The sequence below is a fragment of the Micromonas pusilla genome (assembly GCF_000151265.4).
Source record: "Micromonas pusilla CCMP1545 genomic scaffold MICPUCscaffold_16, whole genome shotgun sequence".
NCBI classification, from domain to species: Eukaryota; Viridiplantae; Chlorophyta; class Mamiellophyceae; order Mamiellales; family Mamiellaceae; genus Micromonas; species Micromonas pusilla.
In genome coordinates, this window is record NW_003315897.1 from 64,131 (window position 1) to 84,960 (window position 20,830).

The 20,830-nt window shown below is 67.0% G+C and overlaps 9 protein-coding genes across 9 annotated transcripts in view; 6 read left to right on the plus strand and 3 right to left on the minus strand.

The window, feature by feature from the left end:
- Positions 1 to 3,449, minus strand: part of MICPUCDRAFT_49047 (uncharacterized protein) — a gene marked incomplete at both ends in the record, with an annotated part of 7,174 nt that extends 3,725 nt beyond the window's left edge. The window contains 3 exons of the mRNA XM_003064080.1: positions 26 to 262; positions 797 to 1,260; positions 2,276 to 3,449. Coding sequence (XP_003064126.1) covers positions 26 to 262; positions 797 to 1,260; positions 2,276 to 3,449 — 1,875 coding nt within the window. The remainder of the gene's footprint in view (positions 1 to 25; positions 263 to 796; positions 1,261 to 2,275) is intronic.
- A 256-nt stretch (positions 3,450 to 3,705) lies between these two features.
- Positions 3,706 to 4,188, plus strand: MICPUCDRAFT_43138 (uncharacterized protein; the record flags this gene model as incomplete). Its single annotated transcript, XM_003063888.1, has 1 exon — positions 3,706 to 4,188. One exon carries the CDS (start codon positions 3,706 to 3,708, stop codon positions 4,186 to 4,188), a length of 483 nt encoding a protein of 160 aa, XP_003063934.1.
- An 803-nt stretch (positions 4,189 to 4,991) lies between these two features.
- MICPUCDRAFT_43139 (uncharacterized protein) lies at positions 4,992 to 5,852 on the minus strand (the record flags this gene model as incomplete). Its single annotated transcript, XM_003064081.1, has 2 exons — positions 4,992 to 5,590; positions 5,780 to 5,852. The coding sequence occupies 2 exons, from the start codon at positions 5,850 to 5,852 to the stop codon at positions 4,992 to 4,994; spliced, it is 672 nt and encodes a 223-aa protein (XP_003064127.1).
- A 117-nt stretch (positions 5,853 to 5,969) lies between these two features.
- On the minus strand, positions 5,970 to 11,147 carry MICPUCDRAFT_53769 (uncharacterized protein; the record flags this gene model as incomplete). The annotated part of the gene is made up of 7 exons (XM_003064082.1): positions 5,970 to 6,370; positions 6,737 to 8,695; positions 8,883 to 9,399; positions 9,548 to 9,742; positions 9,925 to 10,123; positions 10,308 to 10,381; positions 10,711 to 11,147. The coding sequence occupies 7 exons, from the start codon at positions 11,145 to 11,147 to the stop codon at positions 6,035 to 6,037; spliced, it is 3,717 nt and encodes a 1,238-aa protein (XP_003064128.1). The 3' UTR covers positions 5,970 to 6,034.
- Positions 11,148 to 11,609: 462 nt separating this feature from the next.
- Positions 11,610 to 13,059, plus strand: MICPUCDRAFT_53770 (uncharacterized protein; the record flags this gene model as incomplete). The annotated part of the gene is made up of 3 exons (XM_003063889.1): positions 11,610 to 11,886; positions 12,071 to 12,494; positions 12,720 to 13,059. The coding sequence occupies 3 exons, from the start codon at positions 11,610 to 11,612 to the stop codon at positions 13,057 to 13,059; spliced, it is 1,041 nt and encodes a 346-aa protein (XP_003063935.1).
- Positions 13,060 to 13,178: 119 nt separating this feature from the next.
- MICPUCDRAFT_53771 (uncharacterized protein) lies at positions 13,179 to 13,896 on the plus strand (the record flags this gene model as incomplete). Its single annotated transcript, XM_003063890.1, has 2 exons — positions 13,179 to 13,417; positions 13,560 to 13,896. The coding sequence occupies 2 exons, from the start codon at positions 13,179 to 13,181 to the stop codon at positions 13,894 to 13,896; spliced, it is 576 nt and encodes a 191-aa protein (XP_003063936.1).
- Positions 13,897 to 14,126: 230 nt separating this feature from the next.
- On the plus strand, positions 14,127 to 14,718 carry MICPUCDRAFT_53772 (uncharacterized protein; the record flags this gene model as incomplete). Its single annotated transcript, XM_003063891.1, has 2 exons — positions 14,127 to 14,174; positions 14,485 to 14,718. The coding sequence occupies 2 exons, from the start codon at positions 14,127 to 14,129 to the stop codon at positions 14,716 to 14,718; spliced, it is 282 nt and encodes a 93-aa protein (XP_003063937.1).
- A 122-nt stretch (positions 14,719 to 14,840) lies between these two features.
- MICPUCDRAFT_53773 (uncharacterized protein) lies at positions 14,841 to 16,647 on the plus strand (the record flags this gene model as incomplete). Its single annotated transcript, XM_003063892.1, has 3 exons — positions 14,841 to 15,210; positions 15,361 to 15,629; positions 15,742 to 16,647. 3 exons carry the CDS (start codon positions 14,841 to 14,843, stop codon positions 16,645 to 16,647), a joined length of 1,545 nt encoding a protein of 514 aa, XP_003063938.1.
- A 185-nt stretch (positions 16,648 to 16,832) lies between these two features.
- Positions 16,833 to 20,758, plus strand: MICPUCDRAFT_30088 (uncharacterized protein; the record flags this gene model as incomplete). Its single annotated transcript, XM_003063893.1, has 9 exons — positions 16,833 to 17,004; positions 17,583 to 18,236; positions 18,422 to 18,900; positions 19,054 to 19,380; positions 19,432 to 19,529; positions 19,714 to 19,959; positions 20,244 to 20,453; positions 20,496 to 20,544; positions 20,639 to 20,758. Coding segments are annotated over exons 1-9 (2,310 nt in total), but the record flags the coding sequence as incomplete, so codon positions are not given.
- Positions 20,759 to 20,830: the final 72 nt, after the last annotated feature.

Genomic DNA, 20,830 nt, shown 5'->3' on the forward strand with positions numbered 1-20,830 from the left:
TCACTCTTCACCCGCGCTTCCTCACGGTCGCTCTCAACACGCCCGCGTCCTCCAGCGCGCGCAAAAGCTCGCTCGCGCACTCCGCGACGAGCACCACCGCGTGCGAGTCGTCGTCGCCCCACGCGCTCCCCGCGCGCTCGCTCAGATGCGTCAAGGCGCGAACGAACGCGGAGCTCTCGGGGGGCGCGTCGTACCAAACCCATCGCGTCGGATCGTCGGGGGGCGCGGCGTCCGCGTCCGGTCCGTCGTCGTCGACGCCCTCCTTAAGGTGGGTGAAGCGATCGGTCAGTCGAACGTCTTACCGGTCAAACGTACGTTGAAAGGGAAGCGCGGGTGAAGAGTGACGACGGGAAAAGTCCTTAAGGAACGGCGTGCACCACGCGAACGGGGTCGTATGGGAAGCAGTCTCACCTTCATCCCGTCGTCTTCGCCGTCGTCGCCGCGCTCGATGCGTCGGCGCATCGCGTCCGCGGCGCGGAGCTCCGCGTCGGTCGGCGGCGCGACGAACCCTCGCTGCGAGAACACGCCCTCGCTCCCCGGAGGAGACACCAACGCGGCGGCGTAGGCGGCGAAAACGTTGGAATTTGTCGTCGTCGTCGTCGCGCGGAAGTCGTCAGGGCCGTTCTATACAAGCGAACGTCGGGGTGGAGTTGAAAGGCGTCAGTTGGCGTTGAAAGGCGTCGAGGACGGGTATTGAAAGCGAGGTGTGGGCGGAGAGATGCGCCGGGAAAATTCCTTAAGGATCGGCGTCCACCTCGCGAACGGGGTCGTATGGGAACCAGTGTAGAGAACGCACCTCAGTCTCGTCCGTCTTCTCGTCCGTCTTCTCTCCGCCGCCGCGCACCGCGCACGCGCACAGCGACATCGCGCTGACCGCGGTGTCTTGCAAATCCGCCGAGTCGGGATGCGACGCGAGCGCGCACACGCAGTCGCGGACGAACCGCGCGATGGACGGGTGCGACGCGAACCGAAGAAGGCTGGCGAACGCGCGCGGCGTCGGGTCCGGCGCTCGGAGGAGCGCCCGCGGAGACCAGCGGGGGACGGTTCGTGTTCCACCAAGCGACGGTTCGGGTTCGGGTTCGGGTTCGATATCTTCTTCTCGCTGCGAAACCATTGGCCGCGCGCGCGCCTCCTCCCGCCACGCGCGAATCGCGTTCGCGCACGCGTGCTCCAAGTCCGTGGGCGAGTACCGATGAAAAAACGCGTCGAACTTTCCCCACGCGTCCCTCTTGAGCTCGTACTTTCCGTGATCGTCCGCGCCTCGCGGCGGAATATACGTCGCGACAGAGCTCAGGACGTCGTCCACGTCGCCCTGCGCGTCGCGTCGAGCGGTCGAACGGCATCGCGGTCGGTCAAACGAAACGAAACGAAACGAAAGTCGAGAGAAGAGAGGTCGGTAGGTCGGCGCGGCGGGCGAAGAAATCTGAGAAACGAAATCGGAAACGAAATCGGTTTTCGATCGGTCGCGCGCCTGTTCGCTCGCGAGGTGGCTCGGGATGAGCTCCCTGAGCTCCGAGTTCGTCCTCGGTCGCACCGCGAGCGCGTGCACGAGCTCTCTCTCGACGGCGTCTCGAAACGACGTCGGCGAGAGCCACGCGCGGTCGCGCGCGAGGCCGACGAGCGTCCGCGCTGTGAGGGTCGTTCCGTACGAGCGAACGTCGGGGTGGAGTCGAAAGGCGTCAGAAGCGGAGTTGAAAGGCGTCGAGGTGTGTCGGGATTGAAACCGAGGGGTGGGCGGAGAGACACGCCAGGAACGAACAAAAGTCCTTAAGGAACGGCGTTCACCACGCCAACGCGGTCGTATGGGGACCAGTGTGAGATAGAACGCGCCTGTCGAGCGCGTGCACTCCAACGCGCCGAAGCGCGTCTGCTCCGGATCTTCGTATCCCCACGCCGACGTGGCGTCGTTCGATTCGTCCACGGCGTACACGTGGGATGATGACGTGTGGACGTGCGATTCGATAGCCCTGTGCACGGGGAGGAGGCAGTTCGCGCCGCCGAGCGCGAGCAGACGGCACGTGATCGCCTCGGGCGTGGACGACGCGGCGAGCGCGATTTGCACCGTCGCGAGATCCGCGTCGCGGCCTGTGCATCGGTCAGTAGTCGAAAGACGACTCATCGGTCAGTCGAAAGACGTCGCGATCAAAACCGAGCGTCGAAACCGAGCGCGGGCGGGGTGAAGCGAGACGACGGGGTCCTCGAGAAAGAAGTCCTTAAGGAATGGCGTTCACCACGCGCCGAACGGGGTCGTATGGGAAGCAGTCTGTCTCCTCACCGAGTCCCGCCCACAGCGCGCTGCCGTACACGAGCGCCATGCGTCTAACCTCTTCGCCGTTGCGGACCCAGAGACGCGCGCGTACTTGGTCCGCGAACGCGAGGCATCGCGACGGGTGCTCCGCGAGTCTCGAGAGTTTCGCCTTGACGCGAGGGTCCGCGAGCAAATCGGCGACTGTTCGCATCGGCGTTTTCGACGGCGACGCCGGCATCGCGCTCGCGTCGCCGCCGTCGGAATCTGAACCGTCGCTTCGATCCGAGGGACCCGAACCGTCGCCCCCGTTCTCGTCGCGGTGCTGCTCCGCGACGATCGCGGCGTGCACGAGCGTCGCGGTCATCCGATGCATGGGAAGATGAATCGACACCGGGGACCGTTCGAGAGAAAACGGCGCGGGGCGACGACCGACGCCGTCGTCGTCGTCGTCGCTCTCGACCTCGTTCGCGTCCGCGTCGACGGTCCACTCGTACGTCTTGTCGATCGCGCGGTACGCCGCGGCCGTCAGCGCCGCGGCTGTCCACTCTTGCGACATCACGGGGAGCGACGACGACGCTTTCGTCTTCGTCTTTGCATTACGCTTTCCTCGAGAGGCGTCGTCGTCGTCCATCTTCGTCGTCGTCGTCGTCGTCGTCGATCGCGCGCCGCCGCCGCCGCCGCCGCCGCCGCCGTCTCCGTCGCCGACACCTCCGTCCGCGGCGATCGACACCGCGTGCCGAAACGTCGACATGACGACCGTTTCCGTCGTCATCGCGGTGATCCACGCCTGCCCTTCGCGTTCCACGTGCTCCCCCGTCTTTCTCGCGCACGGATTCATGCCCTGCATCGTCCGCAAAATCCCGAGGCTCACGTCGAACGCCGTCGGCTCCCTCGTCGCGTCGAGCCACCGATGCGCCGCGCCGCGGTGCGAGAAACACATCCGCAGATCATTCGCCGGGCGCATGTACAGCTTCGCTTTGACGCCCTCCGCGTCCGGATTCAGGACCCCTCGCGATCGCTCGTCGAACCGCGGCGACGGAATCGTCGGCGGAAGGCTCGGATCCCGCGTCGGCGGCGCGTGCGCGAAGGGCCGCAATGTGTCGTACAGCGCGTCGATCAACACCCGCAGCATCTTCTCTCGGCAAACCGCGCGCGCGACGACGGGCTCGCTGCCGAAGAGCTGGACGGTGACGCGGTCCATGCACTGCGAGACGTGCGCGCGTCGCGCGCCGTACGCCGCCGCCGTCGCGCGCGTCGCCTGGTGGAGTTCATAGGCGTCAGATGGAGTTGAAAGGCGTCAGAAGCGGAGTTGAAAGGCGCCGATGGCGGGGATTGAAAGCGAGGGGTGGGCGGGAAGATGCGCCGGGCAAAGTCCTTAAGGATCGGCGTTCACCACGCGGACGCGGTCGTATGGGGACCAGTGTATAGAACGCACCGCCGCCGCGGAGCCGCCGTCGATGCCGCGGCGGCGGCGCGCGGCGTTCCGCGCCGCCGCCGCCGCCGCTCTCGGGTCTGTTTCTTCGACGTCGACGTCGTCGTCGTCGCTGTCCGTGATGGGGACGCCGCCGAACTCGTCGTCCTCGCCGCCATCGCCGTCGCCGTCGCCGCCGCCGTCGTCCGCGGCGGCGGCGGTTTCGTTTTCGTTTTCGTTTTCGCTGGCGCGCGGCGTCGCGAACGCGCTTCGCGTCGCGCCGTCGAGCGATGCGCGCGACGACGCGTCCGCGCGCGCCTCGCCGCCGCCCCACTCGCGATCGCGCTCCGCGGCCGCGCCGCCCGCGATCGCGACGCTTCGGTCCAGCCCCGGCCACGGCAGCGTGTGCGGGAATAACACGAAGTCCTTGTACGCGCGCGTCAGCGCCCCCGCGAATTTCACCTGGAGGAAGGGACGCGATCGGTCGGTTCGTGTGAACAGCGTGATGCGATTGGTCCAAATACGTTGACGTGTCGGATCGTGTGGTCGAGAGAGAAAGACGGTCGGTCTCACCTTGAACGACGGGACGAATAAGACGCGAAGCAGGTAGGTGGTCGTCGCCTGAGGGTCGTTCCGTACGAGCGAACGTCGGGGTGGAGTTGAAAGGCGTCAGGTGGATTTGAAAGGCGTCGAGGTGTGTCGGGATTGAAAGCGAGGGGTGGGCGGAGAGATGCGCCGGGAAAAGTCCTTAAGGATCGGCGTTCACCACGCGAACGCGGTCGTATGGGGACCAGTGCGCGGGACCCGCCTCGGTGAGCTCCTCCGGGAGCGAGGGCAAGCACGTGGCGCGGAGCAGGCAGTCCAGGAGCCCGGCGTCGCCGCCGGAGATGGGCCACCTCCGCGACGGTTCGCATCCGATCCGGGTCTTCACGACGACGCGACGCGCGCGGAGCTCGCGTCGGACGTCGTCGGAGTCGCGGCCGTCGGACCAGTCCACCGTCGGAAACGCCGCGGCGTCGTCGTCGTCGCGATCCGAACCGTCGGGATACGAACCGTCGGGATACGAACCGTCGTGTCCTCCGCCTCCGCCGCCGCCGCCCTCATCTCGTCGCCACGGCGTCGCCAGCGCGTCCGCGGCGGCCGCGCGCAGACCCCCGCCCTCGCTCTCCAGCGTGAGCCACCGCAGCAACGCGTGCGCGACACGTTCCTCCTGAGGGGCGTTTGATTGGTGGTCGACGCGGCGGGAAGTGTTGTGATTGGTTAGTTATTTGATGACGTGGACGATTCGATTCATTGGACGAGAGCGACGGAGAGAAACGCCGGCGTGAGTCCTCAAGGAACGGCGTGCAGCACGCCGACGCGGTCGTACGGGGACCGGCGTAAACGTGAACGCGCCTCCGCCCTTCGACCGCCCGCGGCGGGGGGGCGCGTCGGGCCCTTCATTCGCGCGACGGACTCGAGCGCGAGGAGCAGGCGCTCGCACACGACGCCGTACACCGCGACCGCGGCGTCTCGCCTCTCTTTCGGGAGGAGCGACGACGACGACGACGACGACGACGCGGCTTCCTCGTCTGACGCGTCGACGACGTCGTTTTCGTCATCGTCATCGTCCCTACTCGGTCGATGCGCCGGGCAGCACCCCTCGCGCGCCCACGACTCGACGTCGCCGCAGTCGCACACCCCCCCCGTCTCGCTCCTATACATGATGTAATCGTGCCCATCGTGGTCGCCGCTCTTGAAGCAGCGCACGCACACGCTGGACTGCTCCCCAGTCTGGCACGTGCGGCAACGGTACGCCACCGCGCCAGCCATCCAGACGCGCGTGCACGGCGACGTCGGCGCGGACGCGCGGAGGGAAGCGAGGAACGCGGCGTGCCCGCCCGCGTGGTCGCCGGCGATGATGGGCTCGCACTTGGACTGGAGGACGCCGACTGCGGAGGCGGGGATGGGGATGGGGTGGGGATGGGGATGGGGCGGGGATGGGGTGGGGAGGGCGGGTAAGTCGCGGAGAGGGAGGGAGCGCGCGCGAGGCGCGACGGACGTGGACGAGATCGATCGATGAACGACGACGACGACGACGACGACGACGATGGAGGAGGAGGAGGAGGCGCGCGGCGCACCGGGGGCGACGGCGCTGAACCAGTCGCGGTCCACGAGCCTGGCGACGGTCATCTCGTCCGCGGACTCCGGCATCGCGCCGACGAGGGAGGAAGCGCCGCGCGCGACGTCCGTCGACGTATCGCGCGCGCGACTGTGAGAGACGACGACGCGGGAGCGCGGGCGCGGGATCTCGCTCGCGCGAGAAAAACAACTGAATGTATTAGATCCATTTAACACTCATCGACTCTCATCGACTCTCCGCGTCCTCTGTCTGCTCAGAGCTCCGTCTTGCCCTTGCCCGCGATCTCGAGGATCTCGATCTCGAACAGCAGCGTCCCGCCGGGCGGGATCCCCCACGCCGGGAACCCGCTCGCGCCGTACCCCTCGTCCGCGGGGATCTCGAGGCTGCGAACCTCGCCGAGCGACATTCCGAGACACCCCTGATCCCATCCCTTGATGACGCCGTTGACCCCGGCTTGGTACGTGAACGGCTTTTGCCCCGCGTCCTTCGTGGACCAGAACTTCTTCATCGTCTGCTTGACCGTGCCCGTGGCGTGCACGGTCACGGTGTCGCGAGCGGCGACCACGGGGCCGCTGCCAGCCTTGAGGATCTGCGATCGATCGATCGACGGCGGGGGGGACGAGATCAGATTAATTATTCATTCGAGGCGCGTCCGATCGCGGAGACGACGGGCGGGATCCTTCCTCCGCGCGCCTGGTACGTCGTCTTGATGCCCGGAAGCGCTTGCATGTCGGCGGCGGAGAACGAAGGCGCGAGCGCGAGAAGAAGAAAGGCGACGAGGAGCGCAGGTCGCAGAACCGCGCGGAACATCAATGGATCGGAGAGATCCCGGGACAGTCGCTTTAGCTTTATTTCAGTTCTGTTCCGGAAAATAAATGATGTCAGACTGACGTCCTCCTTCGATTCGTCATCACCCGCCGTGCGCTCCCCCGAAGAACCCCAACGCGCACCGCACCTCCTGCATCAGCGCGTCCAGGCCCTCCCACGCCTGGCGCGCGGCGCCGCGAACGCGCTCGGCGCGGACGCGAAGACTCTCCCGCGACGCGATCGCGCCGCCGTGCACGCGAAGAAAATGCGTCAACAGCGCGTGCGTCAGCTCAAAGTTTCTCCCCGACGGAATCTCAAACGCGAAAAACTCGAGCACGTCGGCGAGCTCGTCCGCGTCCGCGTCCGTCATCGTGGCGACGTCCCACGGCCCGAGCGCGCGAATCTCCGCGTCTAACGTCGACGGGCCGCACTTTCGGAGGTGCGACGTGAGCTCGCGATAGGGACCGGCGGCGTCGGCGGCGGCGGCGGCGGCGTCCTTCGTCTTCGCCGCGTTCTTCTTCTTTCCTCCTCCTCCGCCTCTCTTCTTTCCTCCTCTCTCGCCTCTTTCCGCGCCATCGCGCTCGGCCTCTTCCTTCTCCTCGAGCGCCTTGCCGCGTCGAAGCAGTCGCAAGAGCACGCCCTCGACGTCCCCCGCCGCGGCGTCGCCGCCCGTCGTCAAAATCCTACTCCTCGCGGGACCCGCCGCCGCGCCGCCGTCATCTCCATCCTCCGCCTCCCCTTTCCCTCTCCCTCTGAGCCCTCTCTTCGTGTAGTCGTCGTCGATCGCGAACACCGGGTCGTTCCCGCCCTCCAGCGACGCGATCGTGGGCAGGAAGAACGGCGCCTCCTCCGGTTTTTCCGGCGGCGCGATCGGCTTAGACCGCTCCTTGATCTCCTCGAGGTGCAGCAGGTTGTGCCACTGCGATCGAGGGAGGAGCGCCATCGTCGCCATCCCCGGGACGATCGGCGTCGGCGCCGGGCGGTTCACCGTCCCGGGGTCCGCCGCCGCCTTCTTCTTCGCCGCGCGCGTCGCCGCCCTCGCGCCGTCGTCGGCGTCGGCGGCGTCGGCGGCGGACGCGTTGTCGGACGCGCCGAGCAAAATTTCTCCCGCGTCGGACAGCTCCGCGTGGAGCCTCGGCAGGTCCACCATCGTCTCCTTCTCCGCGGCGGCGTTCCTCGCGTCGACGTCGTCGTCGTCGTCGGATTCGTTCTCCGACAATTGTCGTACACGATCATCATCTTCTTCTTCTTCTTCTCCGACACTCCCAAGCAGCGACTTCCCCCGCGCCGCCGCCGACGCCGCGCCCGCCGCGCCCGGCGCGTACATCGCCGCGTTCGCCCACAGATACACCCCTCTCCTGCCCTCGTGCACGGTCGCCAACACGTCCATGCTCGGCGACAGCGACACCCCGACGACCCTAGACCCCGCGGACATCCGCATCGTTTGCAGCAACCGCGCTGCGGGGACGTCCCAGACGAGCACCGCGCCGTCGTCGACGGCGCCGACGATCCATCGCCCGTCGCTCGAAAACTGCATCGAGACGACGGAAGTCTTCGCGCCGCGTAAACTTCGCACGCGTCGCATGCCCGCGACGTCGAGGACGCGGACGATCTTGTCCGTCCCCGCGCACGCGAGCAGCGAGCCGGGGGAGTGCAGCGTGGCTTTGACGACGCCCACGCCGGTCTGCATTTCGGCGATCAGCTTCTGCGTAGAAAAATTCCACACTCGGCAAGCGCCGTCGACGACGCCGGCGGTGCAGACGATCTTGTTCGCTCCGTCGCAGCACACCGCGGCGACGGGGCCGACGTGCGCGGGCGCGCGGGGGGTAACGCTCGAGTTTTTTCCGTTACCGCCGCCGCCGTCCATCCCGTACGACTTGTCCGCGATGTTCCAGATCGAGTTCGCGCCGCCGCGGAGGTTCAGCTGCCGACGCGGTTCGAACGGTTTTTTTCCTTTTTTTCCTTTTTTTCCATCTCCATCTTCGTCGTCGTCGTCGTCGTCCAGATCCTTGTCCGCGTCTGAGCGCTTGTACGCGCCCCTGTGCGCGCCGCTCTGCAAGTTAAACCTGTGTACGTCCCCGCCTTCGGTCCCGACGACCGCGAAGTTCTTCGGGCCATTCCATACAAAGCGACGTCGGGGTGGAGTTCAAAGGCGTCAGTTGGAGTTGAAAGGCGCCGAGGGCGGGTGTTGAAAGCGAGGGGTGGGCGGAGAGATGCGCCGGCGAAAGTCCTTAAGGATCGGCGTTCACCTCGCGAACGCGGTCGTATGGGGACCAGTGTGAGATAGAACGCACCCCGCACGCGCTCACCGCGACCGCGCAGATTGGTTTGCCCTTTTCCGCGACGCCTCTCGCGCCGATCTTCGCCGGCGGCGTCAACGCGTGCTCGCCGAGGATCCCGTCGGCGAGCCGCCACGTGTACGCCCTCGGTTCTCCCACGTGGCATGTAACGATGTTCGCCCAATCGCGTTCTCTGGTTTCCCCCCACGCGATCCCGGAGATCTCCGGGAGCTTCAGCTCCAGTTCCGCGAGCTTGAGTTTCTTCGCGCGTCGCTCCACGTGAGACTGCGACAGCTCTCTCGACTGCTGGTCTTGAATCGCGGAAAACACGCGAAGCGCGCGGTCGCCGCCGGCGCTCAAGAGCCGCTTCCCGCCCTCGCCGTAGAACGTCACCTGCGTCGGCGGCGCGCTGTGACCGGCGCGGAACCGCAGGAGCCGCTTCGTGCCGTCTCGGTTATCGAAGATCCACTGTTTCATCGCGTTGTCGCCTCCGCTCGTCATGAGTATCGGAGAGCCGTCGAAAAATTTAGCGCTGACGAGGGTGAAGCGATCGGTCAGTCGAACGTCTTACCGGTCAAACGTTGAAAGGGAAGCGCGGGTGAAGAGTGACGACGGCAAAAGTCCTTAAGGATCGGCGCTTCACCACGCGAACGGGGTCGTATGCGGACCAGTCTCCTCACCTGATGACTTTGCCGTCGTGCGCGCCCGGGGTCATCGTCCGCAACCGACGCTTCTCCAGGCTCCACACGCTGACGCTCCCGCTGTCGCCGCCGACCGCGAGCAACGGCTCCAGCGACGTCGCGGTGCTGAACGCGCAGCATCGAACGGGTAAGTTGGTGCCGTCGTGCCCGAAATCCGTGAGCTTTTGATCCACCCTGAGAGGCGTTCCATACAAAGCGATGTCGGGGTGGAGTTCAAAGGCGTCAGAAGCGGAGTTGATAGGCGTCGAGGTGTGTCGGGATTGTGAGCGAGGGACCCTGGGCGGAGAGAAACATACGCCGGGAGAGAAAGTCCTTAAGAAACGGCGTTCACCACGCGAACGCGGTCGTATGGGGACCAGTGTGATACTATAACGCGCCTGACGTTGTGAATGATCACCCGCCCGTTCGCTAACCCCACCGCGATCGTGTCCAACGCCGGCGACTCCTCGAGACACGTCACCCCCGCGCGCTCCTTGTTCCCCATGCCCCCCGTGGGCTCGAACACGTGGACGTTGAGCCCGGTGTTGACGTTCAGAAGAAGCAGCCGGCCGTCGTCTGAGGGTCGTTCCATACAAAGCGATGTCGGGGTGGAGTTCAAAGGCGTCAGTTGGAGTTGAAAGGCGCCGAGGGCGGGTGTTGAAAGCGAGGGGTGGGCGGAGAGATGCGCCGGCGAAAGTCCTTAAGGATCGGCGTTCACCACGCCGACGCGCTCGTATGGGAACCAGTGTATAGAACGCACCTGAGCCGAGCAGGATCTTGTTCAGGTACGTGCGCGGGTGGCACACCGCGGCGGCGACGAATCCGTCGGGGAGGCTGTGACACGTGTCGAGGTGGAGGGACGCGATTGGTCAGTAATGAGCTGATGTGGTGTGTCGTGTGGTCGAGGATGGATGGTGAAAGAAGAGCGGTCTCGGTCTCGGTCTCGCGCGCCGTGCCTGAATTCGCGCGGCCGCGGGACGCCGTCTTCGTCCGTCTTCGGGAGGTCCGTCGCGTCCTTCCTCAGCTTGAGCGCCGCGGCATCCGAACCGTCGCCGTCGCCATCACCATCGGAATCCGAACCGCCGCCGCCTTTGCCTCCTCCCTCAGGATCCTCATGCTTCGCCATCGACGCGCGCTCGCGCTTCTCCCTCGCGCGTCTGGACGCGTTGGAAATTTTCCCGTCGAGGTGATCGATCGCTTCTCTCGAGCAGTCCCACGACATCACGCGCCCGTCCGCGCACACGCTGATCAGGAGGCTCGCGAAGACGAACAACGACGTGATCTGCGCGGCGTGCGCGCGCAGCGTGACCACCTTGTGCGCGCGGCGGCACACGTGTATGTCTCTCCCCACCGCCGCGAACGTGAGGTCGTTCCGAACCGCGAGCGCGACGATCTCGCCGTCGAACTGCGGGCCCACGAGCGCGAGGCGAAGCTTGTCGCAGTTGTAGATCTGCCACGCGCGCCCCGCGGAGACGGTGACGAAGGTCTCGGTGCCGCGGCGCTGCGTCGCGAACGGGACGTTCTCGGTGATGTACCCGAGCGCGCGGAACGGGTAGAAGAGCGCGGGGGTGGACGACGGCGTCGTCGTCGTCGTCGTCATCGCGGGGGGCGAATCGGATTCTCTTCCTCCTCTCTCGCCGCCGCGCCGACTCCCGACGATTGTACCGTGTCACCGCGACGCGGACGCGGTGCGCGGACGCGGTGCGCGCGCGCTTCGCGGGGTCGAGCGACCGCGTCCTCCTCCTCGCGACGACGACGACGACGACGACGACGACGACGACGACCCGCGCGCGCGCGAACGACGAGGCGCCGCGAGGTCGCACGGCCTCGGCGTCGAGCGATATGGCGGCGGCGGCGGCGTTTCCTCGACGGACTGGACGAGCTGACTCGTCAGCGTCATCGCGCTCTTCACTTTAATCCTTCATCAACACACTCCGAGGCGTCGCAGACGCCCCGCGCGTCCCTCGCGGCGCTCCCCGGCGCCGTCCACCGCGGGTTCGGTCGGCTCGCTCGCTCGCTCCCTCCCGCGCCGCGCCGCGCCGCGCCGCGCCGCGCACGCGCCATGCTCCCCGCGGGCGCGGCGCTGCTCGTCTCCGCGGCGTGGGTGATCCTGACCGCGTCAACCTCGGTCAGATGCGGCGCCGACGGAAGCTTCTGCGGCGACGCGGCCGCGCGATGCGCGCGCCTCCGCGCGGTCCTCGAGCGCGACCTCCACGGGCAGCGCGTCGGCGCGGACCTCCTCGCGGACGCGCTGTGCGACCACTTCGGAGGAGGAGGAGGAGGAGGAGGCGGAGGCGGGAAGCCGCTGGTCGCGTCGTTGCACGGGTCCCCGGGCGTCGGTGCGTTCTACACACTGGTCCCCATACGACCGCATTCGCGTGGTGAACGCCGATCCTTAAGGACTTTTCCCGGCGCACCTCTCCGCCCACCCCTCGCTTTCAATCCCCGCCCTCGGCGCCTTTCAACTCCATCTGACGCCTTTCAACTCCACCCCGACGTTCGCTTGTATGGAACGATCCTAAGGGAAATCCTTCACGCATCGACTCGTCGCGCGGGCGCTGTACGACGCCTTGGACGACGACGACGAGGAGGAGGATGGGGACGGGGAGAGGGAGAGGGAGAGGGAGAGGGAGGAGAAGGCGAAGGAGAAGGAGGGCCCCGCGCGGTGGATCGACGCCGCCGCGGGGCTCGCGCGGCGCGTCGGAGACGGCTTCGCGACGTCGTCGTCGTCGTCGTCGTCGTCGTCGTCGAGGCGACGACGACCACGACGACGACCGCGAGAGTGCCCCGGCGCGGACTGCCCGGCGTACAAGGTCATCTTCGGCGTCGACTACGTGACCAACGAGCAAGAGACGCAGGCGAGGCTCCTCCGAGACGCGCTGCTGACGCACCTCGCGCGGTTCCCGAACGCGGTCGTCGTCGTCGAGGAGTACGACAAGCTCGGCGCGTTCTAGCATCACACTGGTCCCCGTACGACCCCGTCGGCGTGGTGAACGCCGATCCTTAAGGACTTTCTCTCCCGGCGTTCGTCACTCTCCGCCCACCCCTCGCTTTCAATCCCGACACACCTCCGCGTCCTCGACGCCTTTCAACTCCGCTTCTGACGCCTTTGAACGCCACCCCGATATCATCGCTCGTATGGACGATCACCCTCATCAGGATGCGCGGCGAGAGGGATGCTCAAACAGATGCTCGAGAAGGGCGCGTCCGCCGCGTCGGACGCGCGGTTCCACGACGCGGTGTTCATCTTGGAAGCGAACGTCGGGTTCGTGAACATACACGAGCACCTCGCGGACGCGGACGCGGACGCGGAGGGAGGAGGAGGAGAGAGTCATCGCGGAGAGGTCGGAGAGGTCGGAGAGGTCGGAGAGGTCGGAGAGGAAGAGGACGCCAGCTGTACCGCCGCCGCCGCCGCCAGCTGTACCGCCGCCCCGGATCGGCTGTCGTCAGGCGCGTTCTCCTCACACTGGTCCCCATACGACCGCGTTGGCGTGGTGAACGCCGATCCTTAAGGACTTTCTCTCCCGGCGTGTCTCTCCGCCCATCACCCCTCGCTTTCAATCCCGACACACCACGATGCCTTTCGACTCCGCTTCTGACGCCTTTCAACTCCACCCCGACTTCGCTTCGTATGGACCCTCGACCCTCAGCTCGGCTCACGTCCCTGCAGCGCTCGCTGCGCGACCTCGTCTTCCAGCGGTGGCTCGACGGCCGGTGCGAGGACCGCGCGGACACGCACAAGGCGGTCGGCGCCGTGGACCTCTTCGTGCCGTTCTTCCCTCTCGACAGAGCCGCCGTCGAGGCGGTCGTCGCGTCGCACCTCAGGCGCGTTCTATCTCACACTGGTCCCCATACGACCGCGTTGGCGTGGTGAACGCCGATCCTTAAGGACTTTTGCCGTCGTCTCTCTCCGCCCATCCAGTGCGTTCAATCCCCGCCCTCGGCGCCTTTCAACTCCGACTGACGCCTTTCAACTCCACCCCGCCATTTGCTCGTATGGAACGACCCTCAGGGCGCGAAGCGTCCGACGCGCGCGCGCGGGCGAGCTGCGAGGGCTCTCGTGGGACACGCGCGTGATCGAGTTCCTCGCGAGTCAGGTGGAGTTCGAGCGCGGGTACGCGATCGAGGGCGGGAAGGAAGCGCCCGCGGTGTTGAGCCGGTTCGTGACGCGGGCGATTCGGAAGTTGACGACGGCGCGAGGCGGCGGCGGCGGCGGCGGCGGCGGCGGGGGACTGAGCGGCGCGCGCGTGCGTCTCGCCGTCGCGGATGACGGCAACGAGCTCGTCGCGAGCGTGGAGAGCGAGGAGGAGGAGGAGGAGGAGGCGCGCGCGGCCGCGGGAGAAGCGTAGCGCGGTAGATTTGATTCGGAAGGAAGACGTCGGCGACGGCGGCGGCGCGACAAGCGGACGCGTCCGTCCACTTCAAACGCCGAGCGCACAGCTGTCGTACAGTAGTCGACAACGACGACGCGCGCTTCGAAATTCATTCACTAAACGTCACTCGTCCGCGCGCGGGGCGGCGGGCGCGCGCGAAGCGCCGGGGTCGCCGCGCCGCGGCGGAAAGCCGTCGTTCGCCGGCCATGTCGCACTGTTGCGTGTGCATGGACGTCGCCGCGGAGAGGGCGGTGGTGCGTCCCTTCCCTTCCCTACCGTCCGTCGGATCTGCGGACGAAGCCGTTGAGGCGACGACGACGACGACGACGACGACGAAGCGGATCGTCGCCTGGCCTCGCCGCGCGTCCGTCCATCTCTCGTCGTCTTCGCCGCCGCCGCCGCATCCCGCGCGTCGATCACCCCGCGGCGTCGCCGCCGCGCCGCGCGCGCCGACCCGACCGCCGCGTCCGCGCCGCGTCCGTCGCCCCCTCGTCGTCCGCTCGTCTCGTCGCGTCGTCGTTTACTCATCCATCATCGCTTCCGTCCGTCCCGTCTCCATCGCAGGCTCTGATCAACTGCGGGCACGTGTACCACCTCTCGTGCATCAAGCAGTGGTACGAGCACAAGAAGTCCAAGGAGGGACGCACCGCGCTGCCGCACGCGCCGTGCCCGAAGTGCAAGGAACCGTTCAACGTCCCGGGCGACGTCGTCAACATCTACCTCGACGTCCGCAGGCGCGTTCTATCATCACACCGGTTCCCATACGATCGCGTTCGCGTGGTGAACGCCGATCCTTAAGGACTTTTGCCGTCGCATCTCTCCGCCCAGGGTCCCTCGCGTTCAATCCCCGACCCCGACGCCTTTCGACTCCACGCCTGACGCCTTTGAACTCCACCCCGACGTCGACCCTCAGCGGCGGGATGGAGACCCCGGCGGGTCCGCGTCGGTCGCGGCGGCGCTCCGCGGGCGCGGCGGGGGCGGGCGACTCGGACGACGACGAGGCGATCGTGCTGGACTCGCCGTCGCCGTCGGGGGAGAGGGGTGCCAACTCGGACCCGCTGCTCTCGGACGTCTCCGCGTCGGCGTTGAAGAAGAAGCCAGCCGCGGAGCTCGCGTCGCGGTGCGTCGACCTCGCCAAACGCTGCCGCCGCCTCCGCGAAAAGTGCGTCGCGGCGGAGAAGAACGTGGCGCGCGAGCGCGAGCGCGCGAGGGAGGCGGCGGACGCCGCGGCGGCGAGGGATCTCGAGCGCGAGGACGTGGAAGAGCTCAGGCGCGTTCCATCTCGCACCGGTCCCCGTACGACCCCGTTCCTTAAGGACTTTTCCACCCGGCGGCGTCTCTCTCCGTCGCTCTCGTCCGATGAATCGTCCATGTCATCAAATAACTAACCAATCAAACCACTTCCCGCCACGTCTCCCACCAATCAAACGCCCCTCAGAGACCGACTCGAGCGCGCCGAGATCGAACTCGAAAACGTCAAGCGTTCGCTCGAGAACGCCAAGTACCAAGAGCGAACGCTCAAGGCGAAGGCGAAGAAGGCGCAGGAGGAGCTCAGCGCGCGTCAGTGCGAGCACCAGCAAGCGCGCGCGAAGCTCGCGGCGATGGAGAACCAGCGGAAGCTAGAGAAGGAGCTGATGGGCGCGGGCGGCGGCGCGGGAGGCGCGGGCGGGGAGGAGGTGTTGTTCGAGCGGTTCCGCGCGATGGCGAAGGTGCGTTCGATACAAACGTTGGTTTTTCACCCATCGCTCGGTTTCAATACTTGATCGCGTCCCCTTTCAACTGACCGATGAACTGTTTTTGTATTATTGGAATGGCCCTCAGAGCGATCCTCGCGGGTGCGTCGAGACGCTTTGCCGGTCTCTCGCGGGGAAGAATAAGCTGCTCGCGACACGCGCGGAGGAGTACGATAAGCTGAGCGCGCGGATGAAGGCGAAGGAGAAGAAGCTGAAGGACGCGGAGGCGAAGGCGGCGGCGAGCGGCGGGGGCGGGGGCGGGGGCGGGGGCGGGGGCGGGGGCGGGGCGGGGGTATTTCCCGCGTCGCTCGAAGCGGGCGGGAGAGCCGCGCGCGGGCGCGGCGCGTGGGGGTACGACGACGAAGAGGACGCGTGGAATCGCGGCGAGAAGAGCGAGAACGACGACGGGGCGCGGCGCGGCGGCGGCGGCGGCGCGAGGCGCGGCGTCAAAGCCTCGAAGCCGTTGCGGGATCTCAACGCGGGCGGCGGCGCGACGATCCTGTCGCGCGCGGCGCCGCCCGCGGCGTCGAAGAAACGCGATCGCAGCGGCGAGGACTTGTTGGACGACATCTTGAACGGCATCGACGACGTCGGCGGCGGCGACGGCGCGGCGGCGGCGGAGAAAGCGTCGAGGAGAAGAGAGGGGAAAACGAACGCGTCGTCGTCCTCGGGGTTGCGTCGCGCCGGGTCGATGCCGACGGGCGCGGCGTCGTTCTCGCGCCGCGGCGACGGCGACGACGGCCGCGGAGGAGGAGGAGGAGGCGGCGGCGGCGGGAGTCACGGCGACGCGGAGGGGCGGTTCATAATACACGGCGCGGACGGACGAGGCGGGCGTACGAAGGTCGTTCGCCCGGGCGGCGGCGGAGAGGCGTCGGCGATGCTGCGCGCCGTCGTCGTCCCGTCCGCCGCCGTCGCGCCCGCGCGTCGTCCCGCCGCGAACGCCGGCGGGCTCCAGATGGAGCACTTCTTCTCTCGCGGGCACGGCGGGATGTAGTCTTAGCGTAGACTGACTATCTAAAGGCGTTCTGTTCGAGCCAATCATTAAAAACGTCGTTTCGGTTCTGTTCTCCCGCGAAATTTTCGCAGTCTTCCGCGCGCGCGCGCCGCGGTCGCTCCGACGCGATGGCGCCGTGCGGAGGCGGCGACGCCGCCGCCGACGTGGACGCGGACGCGCGCGTCTTCCCCGCGTTCCCGCACGTCCCGTACGACATCCAGCTGTCGTTCATGCGGTCGCTGTACGACGTCCTGCGGCGGGGTGGCATCGGGATCTTCGAGTCTCCCACGGGCACGGGGAAGACGCTCTCGACGCTGTGCGCGGCGCTGCAGTGGCTCGAGGTGCGCGCGCGGGGGGGTGCCGACGGGTGCCGATGGGTGCCGACTTCGACGGCGGCGTCGACGGGACGGGGACGGGGACGGACGGACGGACGCGCGTCGTCGTCGTCGTCTCGCCCGATCGATCTTTCGTCGCGCGAAGGGTGCTCACTTTTTTTCCGCGCGTCGTCGTCGTCTCCCGCGACGACGCCCCCATCTCGACTCACCCCGCCCTCCTCCTCCCTCCCTCCCTCCATCGACGCGCCGCGCAGGATCACCGCCGCGAGCTGGAGAACGGCGAGACGGACGCGAACCCGTTCGCGGCGGCGGACGACGGCGGCGGCGGCGTCGGCGCGTCCGACGAGCCGGACTGGCTCAGAGATTTCGAAAAGGGTAAGCGCGGGAGAGACTTTTCGGAAAAGATGAAGCGTCGAGCGGCGAGGCGAGCGAAAGCGCGACGGCTCGCCGCCGCCGCGGACCGCGCGTTCGCCGCCGCGGGAGGGTCTGGGGTGGCACGAGGAAGACCCCAACCCCGCGACGATCCGCGCGCGAGTGCCGAGGAGAGGAAAGCCGCCGCGGCGATGGCCGCGGGCGCGTCGACGGACGAGGCGAGAGAAGAGGCGGAATTTCTCGCGGACGAGTGGCGCGACGACGCCGCGGGGAACCCCAACCCCGACGATGACGTCTTCCGCGGCGCGCGCGCGGACGACTCGTCCTCGGACGACGACGGCGACGATCCAAACGGGAACACGAAACGCCGTGGAAAGCGAAACGGCGCCGGCGCCGGCCCCGCGGACGGCGACTCGTCCGACGAAGACGCCGCGGCGCCGACGCAAGTCATCTTTTGCAGCCGCACGCACTCGCAGCTCACGCAAGTCGTCGGGGAGCTCAACTCGACGTCGTTCGGAGGGCCGGAGGGGACGGTCAACGCGATCGCGATCGCGTCTAGAGCTCAGCTGTGCGTGAACCCGGAGGTTCGGTCCGTGGGCGTGTCGAACGCGCGACTCAACGAGCGGTGTCTGGAGCTCGGAAAGCCGACGACGACGAAATCTTCTTCGTCCGCGACGGCGACGGACCCGGCGACGGGAAAGAAGAAGAAAAAAACCGCCGGGGGGTGTCCGTTTCTCAAGAACCGCCGCGCCGCGGTCGCGGAGCTCGCGGACGCCGCGCTGTCGCAGCCGATGGACATCGAAGACCTCGCGGCGCTCGGCGTGCGGCGCCGCGCGTGCCCGTACTACGCCGCCCGGCGCGCGTTGCCGCGCGCGGACCTGGGTGCGTGCGTTTTCGACCCGCGGGAGACTGCTTCCCTTACTTACGACCCCGTTCGCGTATCGCGCGTCGTTTCTTAAGGACTTCGTCGTTCGTTCGTTTCCCGCCACAAAAATAAAATGTGCCACGTCATCGAATCTGATCACGCGTCGGCCGATCAATCGAATCGTATCTCCGTCCGTCCGCAGTCTTCGCGCCGTACGCGTCGCTTCTGCACGCGGAGACGCGCGAGAGCCTCGGGATCAATTTGAAAGGCGCGGTGGTCGTCTTCGACGAGGCGCACAACCTTCAAGAGGCTGTCCACGGCGCGTACGGCGCCGTCATCACCGGGTCGCAGATCAAAGCGGTGAAAGCGATGCTCGTGGCGTACGTGGAGCGGTTTCACAAGCGGCTCGCGGCGGGTAACCTGCGGCATCTGCGGACGTTGATCTCGCTCGCGAAGAGCATGGAGAAGGCGCTGGATCCGAGTATGATGCATCATAACGCTCGTAACGTAGGCGTTACCGGAAGCAGCAGCGGCGCTCGTACGAGCAGCGGCAGCGAGATCAAGTGCCTGAACGACTTTCTGTTCGGCGTCGGCGCGGACAACGTGAACGTGTTCGCGCTGACCAAGTACCTGCGCGAGTCGAAAATCGCGCATAAAATCGCGGGATACGCGGAGAGCCGCGTCGCCGCCGCCGCCGCCGCCGCCGCGAACCAATCGACGGACGACACGTGGGGATGGGCGGAGGATACGAACACACTGACCACGCTCGGCGTCGGCGTCGACCCTGGGTTCGCTGAGAAAACGGCCACGGCGAAGGCGTTAGATCAACAACAGAACGAGTCGACGAAGCGACCGCCGCGGGTGGGCGCGGTGCACGCGCTCGCCGCGTTCGTCTCCGCGCTCGCGTCGTCGGACGCCGACGGCCGCGTCCTCGTCGAGCGCGCGGGTGCCGTGGGGGGTGCCGACCAGGGTGCCGACCAGGGTGCCGACGGAGGCAGGTTGAAGTTCGTCCTCCTCGACGCCGCGGCGCGGTTCAAGAGCGTCGTCGACGAGTCGAGGGCGGTGGTGCTGGTCGGCGGGACGCTGTCGCCGATCGACGAGCTCGCGCGCGCGCTTTTTCCCTCCGCGGCGCCCGTCGGATCGAAAATTGCATCGGAAACGGTCGTCGACAAGCCGTTACAATCGCCGTTACAACCGTTACAACCGCCAAAGACGCTGAGCAGTCTGAGCCTGGGGCACGTCGTCCCGAAAGAGTCGTTACTTCCGATCGCCGTCGGTAAAGGCCCCGGCGGCGTCCGATTCGACTTCAGGTGCGTTCTATACACTGGTCCCCATACGACCCCGTCGCCGTGGTGAACGCCGATCCTTAAGGACTTTTCCCGGCGTGTCTCTCCGCCCATCCCTCGCTTTCAATCCCCGCCATCGGCGCCTTTCAACTCCAACTGACGCCTTTCAACTCCACCCCGACATTCGCTCGTATGGAACGGCCCTCAGCTTCGGCAAACGCGACGCGTTCGACGTCGTCGACGAGCTCGGTCGGCTGCTGATAAACGCCAGCGCGGTCACCCCAGGCGGCGTCGTCGTGTTCTTCCCGTCGTTCAAGTACGCGGACGACGTGTACCAGCGCTGGGTTCGAACCGGCGCGGTCGGTCAGCTCGCGAAGCACAAGGCGGTGTTTCGAGAGCCGAGAAAGGCGCGTTCTCCTATTCACACTGGTTCCCGTACGACCCCGTCGGCGTGGTGCACGCCGGTCCTTAAGGACTTTACTTCCCGGCGCACCTCTCTGTCCACCCCTCGCTGCTTTCAATCCCGACACACCTCGACGCCTTTCAACTCCGCTTCTGACGCTTTTCAACTCCACCCCGACGTCGCTTCGTACGGAACGACCCGAAGGCGGACAAGGTGGAGCGCGCGCTGCGGGATTTCGCCGCGGTCGTGACGCGGCACGCGGCCAAGGCGCCGGGCGCGGACGCGAACGTCGCGCCCTCTTCGAACCCTAGCGCAAACCCTACTACCCTAGGGAGTAACCCTAAGGGCGGCGGCGGCGGCGGGCAGACGGGCGCGGTGATGCTGTGCGTGTGCGGCGGAAAACTCTCCGAGGGGATTAATTTTAAGGACGACCTCGGGCGGCTCGTGATCATGGTCGGGCTGCCGTACGCGAACCCGGACGACCCGGAGCTCTCGGCGCGGATGAAGCACCTGGACGCGATGGACGCCGCGACGCTTGACGTTCCGTCTTCCAATCGAGGAGGAGGAAGTCGAGGAAGTCGAGGAAGTCGCGGCCGCGCGTATTACGAGGCGCTGTGCATGCGAAGCGTGAATCAGGTGCGTTTACATCGTGCACACGTGTTCACCCACCCCTCGGTTTCAAATTTGATCGCGCTCCCTTTCAACTGACCGATGCGATCGCCTTGATCAGAGCGTCGGTCGCGCGATTCGTCACGCGCGCGATTACGCCGCGATCTTATTCGCGGACCACCGATACGTGAACCCCGACGGCGCGAGCGCGCAGCTCCCCGGGTGGATACGCCAGTCGATGTCGACGCAGCAGGGCGGCGCAAGTCTCGGGTACGGGCAAACGATCGCCGCGTTGGCTCGATTTTTTCGCGCG